Below are 10,017 nucleotides of genomic sequence, written 5' to 3' on the forward strand. Positions count from 1 at the left end.
CCATCTTCCTCCTGCTACTCACTAAGCCAGCAGCTCCTTGTCCTGGAATGGCCTGTTCCCAGGACTGCTGAGGCTCACAAACATCAAAGGAGGGCTGTACTTGATCCCAGGTGTGCAAGGTGTTAGGCACAAATTACAGCTCTTTGCTCAGAAGCCCAAAGCTGAACAGGTGGCAGCTCTGCAGCCAGCATTAATGTGCACTGAAAAAGCTGTCCGTTTGCCTGCATGGATGCCTAGCTGTAGCTAAAAGCAATTCCTCACCTTTCACAAGCATCAGATTCTCCCACAATTAAAACAAACAAACATGCCTGCTTCTAAAAGAAGCTCACATAACCACACTAGACAGTGTGAGTATTTACACAAAATTGTAAAGGGAGACTGCCATCCCCAAAGCCTCACACAGCCACACTGAAGCATTAGAGACAGTAGAAAATGGTGGTCTAATTTCCTCTTGCCATACGTTATGATTTGTTTTCATTACGCACAAGTCTCCAAGCCCTCCCAGTTACACAGGAGTAAGCCAAGAATAACGAACGTGCATTCTTCCCTACTCTTTAGTAAAAATGACGGGACACTGTGATCTCGTTGCTGAAAAACTGCATGTATAAATAAAGAACACGTAAAAACATACGGCAGCACAGAACACTCTAAATATCTCTACACATACAGAACAGGGTTGCTTAGTTGTAAAGAAGGTAGAAGTTGCATTCATACATATTTCTGGTTTGAGAAGCTTATTAAAACTACAGCACTCTTTTCCAAGCTGTTGGGATTGTGCTTTTTGAGAATTTTATAAGCCTCCAAAGCAGACGTACTTTATTTCTAAGTATTCATCAATGCCATATTTTGAACCTTCTCGCCCTAAGCCAGACTGTTTTACCCCACCAAAAGGACTCTCCACTGAGGAGACTATGCCTTCATTAACACCAACCATTCCAACTTCCAGCTGTTCTGCAACTCTCCAGATCTGAGCTGGATCTTGGGAGTAGAAATATCCTGCCATACAGACACAGAGACACAGGAATGAAAATTAAAGTCAGGAAGAACAATTGCAGAATACTGTGAAAAAGAGACTTCCTGAGATTAAAAATTGTCACCCCACAACACTAAAGCTCATAAAACTACAGAAATACATTTATCTGACAGAGGCATACCTGCTAAACCCACATTAGCTGCGTTTGCTATAGCAACAGCTTCTGCTTCAGTCTCAAATCTGTTAATACAAAGAGAAAAAATACAAATGAGGCCTGGAGTTTATCTATTGTCTTGCTGACTTACTCACAAGCAGCCTTATCAGAAATAAAAGTCAAGATGCAGTTTTTTTCCAAAAGTGTATTTTAAACATCTAATTTAATTTTCACTTTGAAACAATGGAGAAGTTTCTACCACTTCTCTTAACTACTTAACTGCATTTTAAATTAAGATTGCCTTTATCCTCTCTAGATAGTGGTAGCTAAAACACTTACTTCATGTGGATTAGCCCACCAATTTCCCCAACGACACAAGCACCCTCAACTATGAGAGATAACTATGTTCTTCAAACACATCCAATTGCTCTGGATGGAGGCAGGGAAGGTTTTAAGGAGAAAAGAGAGCTCTTAAGTCATCCTCCGTCAGAAAAAAATTAGGACTAGCAAATCACACGACAAACTGCAAAGTTCTGCCTCCTACTTCATACCACAAATCATGAAGTTGATGAAGGTTTTGCTGCTATTTACCCTTACTTAACTGTTGATACAATTTAAAAGAAAGTAATTCTCAAAAAGTTGCAGAGATGCTAAAATCAGGTCGAGAGAGAAACAAATGAGCCACATATCCAAAGTAAGTTTTCACATGTGTACTCCAGTCTTATTAGAAGACTTCTGTGATCGTACAAAAATATCTTGGCAAACTGTCATCAAATCTTATGTATTCAAAATAATCTTTCAGTGGTTTTTTTTCATTGTTATTTTTAATCTAGACAATGAATATTCTTACTTGATAACTGGTGCTAAAGGGCCAAATGTCTCCTCTTGGGTGCAAAGCATTTTTGTTGTAACATTACTAAGTAACGTTGGCTCAAAGAAATTCTTCCCCAAGCTGTGTCGTTTCCCTCCAGTCACAACAGATGCTCCTTGAGAAACTGCATCATTAATGTGTCTCTCTACCTGAGGTATGCAAAACAAAAGTCACAAAGGTATCATTTAGGAATGAACAATAGTACATTTTCCACTAAATAAATAATACTCTCCAGTATTAAACAAGTTTTTGAAGAGGTTTATACTTTGCAGAAGACCATTTACAATATTATTTAAAATTTCTCTTGAATTTTTATTTCTCTCAATCTGACTAATTTCAGAGCAATAAATTATGACTATGGCCCCAGTCTCATCAATATTGAAGATCCAGCTTTTCTGATGAAATGAAAAGATTACATCTAACATGAGAAAAAGGTTTTGCAGGACTAAGAAGTACACCTGATATTGCTGATCAAGCACTCTGAAAACGGAAGTACACGACTACCATTCAAAGAGAAATAGACAATTTTCAAGATGATACTGGCAAGAACATTTTCCACCCCCTACATCTACAATTCATCCAAAGACAAGAAAGCAATAAGAAATCTAAAGTAGTAGTCTCCACCTAGAATACTGTCCTTTGAAGTTACAGAAAGGCAGTTAAGTGACTATATATAGTGCTTTGTATATAAAGATGTGATTAAAAAAACAGTATTTCCTGGAATCACAAGTCATCCATAATAGAAGACCCAAACCATGCATGCAAGGTTTCAAGTGATTACAACATCCAGCACTCTGGTATTTTTAACCTCAATGTATTATTCTGCTTAGCTTTTCCCGAACAGAGGCACTGTTCTTCAAAATAAGTTGTCATTCACAGTGCTTCAAGAATTGCAGGATCACCACACAACTCTCACAGTGTATCAGATTTCAGTAAATGTTACTGAAAACAGCTAGGAAGTAATCAGGAAGAATCAGTTTCTCCTAAAGGAGGAATCTTTTTCCCTAAATGGGAATAGGGGAATGATATATTAACTGGCCACAGCTGTTCATCTGTATGTATACATGAAGTTGGAGGACAGAACACACTTCCAGTCCCACGGCAAATACATTCTAACAAAACAAGTGTGAAAAAAGTGAAATATAAATCAAAAGTTACTTTATGGATCATAAAAAGGAAATGAAGATGTCAAAAATTAAATCTTTTACTTATACCTTCTCCACTGCTTTTTCATTAATTAGTGGCCCCTGGGTAGTTTTTGCATCAAATCCACTTCCGACATGTAGTTCTCTCTCTATAGCTTTAGCAAACTTTTCCACAAATTCATCATGGATTCCCTTTTGCACCAGGAAACGGTTTGTGCAAACACAGGTCTGAAAACAAACACGAAAAAGGAAAACCAGTAGTTTATATTGTCTTCAATCTATCCATGAATTCATTCTGGCCTTCATGCCACAGTCTCAAGTTAATACAGTGAGCTGCCCTCTGCCTCTTCTCTATCATCCTAAGCTGTTACCTAGCTTTGCCATTTCTTTCACCACCCCTCACACTTAGAAATACAATTTCAACAAGCTGTCAGTATGTGTGTGAAATAACGCCATGCTGATAAATTTAAGTCACTTATGCTGGGAAAAGATTTTGTGAGTTCTGTGGACTCTGATATACGGATCAATCAAGGTCCAGAAGCTGCAAGAAATACCTTCTGATTGGACTGCAGAATGCTGGACTGAGCAGCAGAACCTCAAATCACACCTGGTGGTGTGGGGTCTTTTTTTCTAAGTCTTTCATTACTTGAGTTTGAGTTTGCTTTCTTCCTGGAATTTGTTTTTAAGTGCTTTCAGTGGCCTGCTTATTTGTGCTACCCCTTTGCTCTGACTGCATCCTATTTTGATTGCTAGCCTCTCAAAAGTAACAGCTACTTTATCCTTCTACGCAGCAGCAGAGGAGCCTTTTATGTTAGATCTTGTCCAAGCTGTGTCTGATCACTCAGTGGTCCTTGTCCACATTCCATTCTGTTTTGTTTCCTTTCTTTCTTCCCAGGATTAGTCTTAGGTTTTCTTCTTGTGTTATTCAAGCAACATTTTCCCCAACAAAATGACTTCCCAATCCCACTGAAAATTTGCTGCTTCTCCAAAGTTGGAGTTCTTCAACTTCACGTTCACGTCTAAAGGTAATACTCATAAGGTTTGAAGTGTCTCCACACAGCCCTGCTTAGCTGACTGTTCTGGAAAGTGATGCTCTTAAAAAAAAGTTTTGACTCTTAAGTAAAATAGATTTGAACCAATGTACACTTGAATCCTATCTATCACTTCTTTTAAGCTATTAATCGTGGAAAAATCTAGCCACAAGTGTCTTACCATATTTCAATCCCCTTAAGTCCTAGCTGCTTTCAGAACACACACGCACACACACAAAAGACTTGAATCGAACACACAGTCTTACAGATAGAAACATTTATTATGAGACTTGAAGTAATGGCTAGGCACGCGTTATAAAATATAATCCTGAGAACTGAGGCAGGATGGTGCCTTTTCACAGCTCTAGTTCTCCAATGAATTTAATAATAACTAAACATATGACAAAATGCCTTATCCCTTCTCACACTCTTGTGAGGGGTCCGAGCAAACAACTTCCTTCTCAGTGATATTATTGACTGCCATGTATGTTGTGAAAGTACATGGGATTTTGCAGTGTTGTTATTCAGACTTGCTGACAACTGGCTTGAGTGCCCAGAGCCATGTGCAACTCCAGCATCCTTCTCTTTACAATGAAGTAATGCTCTCCTTTTACATAAAATAGCTTATTTGCCGCTTAACTGTATGTACAGCTCTTCACTTTCCAAAAATAAGGACAAAAAGGTTACTCTTACCTGCCCCGAGTTTCTATACTTGGAAGCAAGGGCTCCCACAACAGCACGGTCCACATTGGCACTGTCAAACACTATAAAAGGAGCATGTCCTCCAAGCTCCATGGAAACTCGCTTCACAGTGCCAGCTGCGTGTTTTAGCAATATCTGTAGGCAACAGAGGAGAAAAAGAAATCTGTACTCCTACCAGATGTGAACTGTGGAACCACAGATGGCAGGCAGTGAAAAACTAACTCTGGCAGGGAATTAATCTGCATCTTCTCTATAATGCTAACCATCTGTTTTCTCCTATGACAAAAACAAGGACTAATTTCCTCCATTCAAATCTTGAGAGATTAAAATTCTGGCCAAGAAATGAAGAGAAGGATTTTCATCAACTTCAGTTCAGGTCAGGCTTTTATACACTAATACTGTCACTCTTGTTTGCTTGTTATTTCTTTTTTTTGGTAATAAAAATCTTGACTACGCTTACATAATTTTTGCAAGATCTGACAGAATTTGGGATTAAGATTTGCTTTGATACTGGACTTTTTCTTTTTTCTGCATCCAGCCATCCCATAGAATTATATCATCTTCTAGCCACACTCTGCAGTTTTATTGATTTTATTCGAGATGGTGACAAGATTGCTTATTGACTAAGGTTGACAGGAGAGATTCAAGGGTCTCACTTCTCTAATACTTTCTCTCAACTGCAGAAGCCATTCCTGAATAGTACCTCTGAAACTCAATTTCAGTGTTCTTATTAAGTTTGTTGTCACCTTATGATATGAAACAGGAGCATCCTGCACAGAACTATTCACATTATAATTTAATAAAGGTCAGTTATCCAGAAGTCCCACACAGGCATCCTCCTGTGAAGTACTGACACTGAAGTAAATAGGCAGTATCTCAAGAAGTACACAATTATTTGGACAATCTGTATACAGTAGCCAGAAAAGAAGGTGGCTCTGTATAAAGGCACACACTTTCCCCCTATCTTTCCAGTATAACCACACCAATAATCTTCAAGGATATTCCACGCACGTATGTACCTTTCCTGTTGCTGTAGAGCCAGTAAAAGATATTTTGGCTACCAATGGATCAGTACACAGAACTTCCCCTACAGCTGGTGTCTGTTGTCTGGAACAAGGTACAACATTATACACTCCCGCTGGAATTCCAGCCTGGTTTGCAAGCTGCAACAGAAGAAACACAGAATTTGCATTATCAGTGCATTTTGTATGAGGAATAGTCATTTAATGTTTGTTTATTGTTTTGAAGAAGCCAGCGTGTAAGTAACTGAAGGAAAGATAGATGCTTTGTGTAGCTAATCAGCCAGGTCCTCCTCCTTGAGACTCAAGACCACATTGGAGGCAACTTTCAAAGATTCTTACTAAACTAAAACTTCTGGATCAAGTCAGCCAGTTTGCCCTTTCTTCATGTATGAAGCTGGCCAGAGTCATCTTCAAAGCCCATCTGACTCCCCATTTACAGCTTCAGTCAACTGCAAAGGTAAAGCTTAGCATAAAAGCTCACCTCCCCAAGAGCTAATGCTGATAGAGGCGTGTCCTCTGCAGGTTTCACTACCACCGTACAGCCAGCCGCCAGAGCTGCACCAACCTTCCGGGTAATCATCGCGCTGGGGAAATTCCACTAGGATGAGAGAAAAAAGTAACTTGATAAACTTGGGAAAATTTTGCCTCCTGTTTTTGCAGAAATAGCTGACATTTTATGTAATTATGTGATAACCCAAACAGACCTGCATGACGTGCTTTGTTCTAAGTGAACACTACGAAGAAGCACTGCCAATCCAGGAGGAAGCAAGTACAAGGCAGAAATGAAATTTTACAGGGGTGTTTGACAGGGCTGGAGGAGCTGTAAGGCCACAGCCCCATGCTGTGGGCTGAGCTGAAAACCTCATGATTTAAAAAATTCAGCTATGCTTACTGGGGTTATAACAGCTGCCACTCCTACTGGCTGCTTCAGCACCAGGATTCTTCTGTCTTTTGCAGATGCTGGAATGACATCACCATAAACCCGGCGAGCTTCCTCCGCAAACCACTCCAGAAATGAGGCAGAATACAGGATTTCACCCTGTGCTTCTTTCAGAGGCTTCCCCTTTGATTAAATCAGATTGAAGATACACTTCAGAAGAAGCAGAAGAAACAGACTGAAGCAATAAAAACAAATTCATTTTGGAGTTTCTATTCTTTTCAGAGTACTTTATAATCCCCTATCATGCACACCATGATCTCCAAAAAGGATTGTATGATTTCAGCAGCAATAGTTGTGCGGCTTCAACGTACCGTCATTGTACAGCAACATTTTATACATTGTGCCCAAACTCATACCTGCCCAAGACAAGGAGCTAGAATAGCAAATGTAGTGTGTTTATTTACAAACTCTGCAGTTAGCTGCTATTACCATTCTGAAGAGTCATAGAATCATAGAATTGTCTAGGTTGGAAGAGACCCTTGGGATCATCGAGTCCAACCATCTACCCTACTCTACAAAGTTCTCCCCTACACCACATCCCCCAACACCACATCTAAACGTCTCTTAAACACATCCAAGGATGGTGACTCAACCACCTCCCTGGGCAGTCTATTCCAATGCCCGACCACCCTTTCTGTGAAAAATTCTTTCCTAATGTTCAGTCTAAACCTACCCTGTTGGGAGCTTGAAGCCATTCCCTCTTGTTCTGTCAAGAAGATACAAATCATGGCAGAACAGCTGCAAGTTTATGCCAAGGACATTCATCTTGGGGACCATGACTTTGGACTACCCGCAGGTCTGATCCTGTGGACCATTAGCAGCTGGACCACACCACAGAGGTGCTGCCGAACTATCTTCTAGAATGGTTTTATCCAAAAGGACAGCAGTCTGTGAGCTCCCAGACTGCTCTGTGATGCAAACCAAAGCACATTGAGTAAATCCAACTTGGTGTCTTGCTTTAATAGTACTGAACTTTTCTCCACACCAATAGAACTGAGGGAACACAAACATTTCTGCCATGAGGACCATGGTTTAAGCCGACATATGCTTTTGCACACCACGAAGCACAATGTGCTGGGTTGTTAGTTACTACTGTCATCGAAATAACACGTTGTACATATGTCACAGGGAGGAACTTTTGCAAAGTTACTCACTGACCTAATGGAGCGATGCCAACGCACAATGCATCCACTCGGCTAGTAATAAAAAAACCCCAAAGATATGGTGGCTGACTGGTGAATCGCATACGGGGCGTTCTGCCGGCTGTGGGTGGCGTTTGGTTTCCACCTTATCGCCCCTGCGGTCGGTTCCTGTGAGGGCTGAGCGCCAGCAGCGGGCAGGGCCGGTGCCCGCCGCGGGGGGGGGGGGGGGGGGGGCGGACCCGCACCGCGCCGCTCCCCCGGCGGAGTCGGGCCCCGCTGCCTTACTCACGTTCTCGGCTGTTATGATCCTCGCCAGCCCATCCTTGTTCTCCAGCATCAGCTCGTACCACCGCCGCAGCCGCACGCTCCTCTCCTGGGAAGAGAGAAGGCCGCCGTGGTGGCCGCCCGCTCCATCGAGACGAGCTCCTCCGCGGGGGGGGGGGGGGGGGGGGGCGGGGGGAAGAAGCCGAGCCTCAGAAGACCCCCGCGGTCGGGCTCACAGCCCAGCCCGGGGATGGGCTGCCCTCGCCGGACCCGACCTCCCCGCCCCAAGCGGCTCCGGGAGCTACGTCGCGTCCCGGCCCGGGGTCCTCTCGCCGCCCCGCCGGGCGCCGTCTTCCGCGGCCCCTCACCTTAGCGGGGAGGCGGCCCCAGGCTGCGCCCGCCTCATGCGCGGCCCGCACGGCCGCCCGCGCCTCGGCCGCCCCGCAGTCGGCCACCCGGCCGAGCTCCTCGCCGCTGGCCGGGTCCTGCACGGGGAAAACGGCGGACGTCTCCACCCAGCGGCCGCCCACCAGGCCGCCCCGGCGCACCAGGGCGGCGGGCAGCGCCGAGATGCCGCGCCGCGCCGCCGCCGGACCCGGGGTCGGCAGGGGGAGAAGGAGGAGGCGGCGGCAGCGGCAGGCAGCGGCGGCGGCGGCCGCCCGCCGCGGCAGGAAGCTCGCCATGGCCGCGCACCGGCGACAGGCCAAGCCCGCCCGCACCGCCCCGGAGGAGGAGCTGTGGAGGGGCCGGGCCAGAAGCGGCCTCTCGCCGGGGCACGGTGGCGGGCGGGCAGGGTCTCTTGGTTGGCGCACGTAGGGGTGTGGGCAACCCCGGGCGGGGCGGGGCGGGGGAGCTTCTGCTTCCCGAAGCCCTATTTCCCCAGCCCCACCGAGCCCTCCCTCAGGATGGGGAGCGGGGACTTGCTGTTGATGGCTGGCCGGCAGACGCACCGGCCCGCGGGAGGCTGTGGTGGCACTGGGCCAGCGGGCCCTACGCCTCCCGCCGCCGGGTGCTATGGCGGCTGCAGTCGGCCTCGGGCGGGGGGGGGCATGCGAAGCCCCTGCCCGGTGCCACCGTCTGGCTGGGGCCCGGCGTGGCCGTGCCGCATGTGGCAGGCCTTGCCCGCAGGCTGAGCAGCGGCCGGGCACGGCGGGCGGGCCGGGTTTGGATGGAGGATGGCGGGAGCCGCAGCGTGCCCGGCCTCTGCGGGCGGACGGGAGTTCACAGCCATATGTACGGCAGGTGCACTCTCATGATTTACCCCCATATTATCCATTGGGCTTTCATTGTGGATCGTAAGACCCAAATGCGTGCGTGCAATGTCCTGTCGGCTCACCAAAGGTTATGAATTTGTATTGCGTACAACCCAGGAGCTAGTGTGTTTCTACCAACACTGCTTTGGCCATTGACTTTAGTTACTGAGAAATCTGAGGTAGCTGTCGTAAGGCAACTGCACCACGAGCTGGACAAACCGTGGGAGGATGCTCTTCTCTGCCGTGCTTTTGTACGTGAGCAGAAACTTCACGGCTGCCATGCAGGGATGGCAGTTTCGCTCCCCATACCCCAGAGATACTGTAGAATTCAAGAGGGGAGAACACCTATAGGCTATTTCTTTTTTTACAAATTGTTTTCTTTGCGGTAAAGAAAAGCAGTGGTTTAAAATAGCCTTTCAAATACAGCACTGGTTTACTTGCTGGGTCAGCAATACGCCCAAAAGAAAAGGCATGCTCCGTAACCTACATTTCAAAGGTCGCAGTGCTCCTGCTCCAGGCT

General features: G+C 45.6%; 1 protein-coding gene across 1 annotated transcript; it reads right to left on the bottom strand.

The window, feature by feature from the left end:
- Positions 1-394: 394 nt before the first annotated feature.
- On the bottom strand, positions 395-8,927 carry ALDH5A1 (aldehyde dehydrogenase 5 family member A1; the record flags this gene model as incomplete). The annotated part of the gene is made up of 10 exons (XM_082479102.1): positions 395-996; positions 1,155-1,213; positions 1,978-2,147; positions 3,213-3,371; positions 4,868-5,011; positions 5,896-6,039; positions 6,380-6,496; positions 6,791-6,961; positions 8,270-8,353; positions 8,613-8,927. 10 exons carry the CDS (start codon positions 8,925-8,927, stop codon positions 791-793), a joined length of 1,569 nt encoding a protein of 522 aa, XP_082335228.1. The 3' UTR covers positions 395-790.
- Between the last annotated feature and the right edge of the window lie 1,090 nt (positions 8,928-10,017).

Source organism: Vanellus vanellus (assembly GCF_965231255.1).
Source record: "Vanellus vanellus genome assembly, chromosome: 2".
Classification (NCBI taxonomy): Eukaryota; Metazoa; Chordata; class Aves; order Charadriiformes; family Charadriidae; genus Vanellus; species Vanellus vanellus.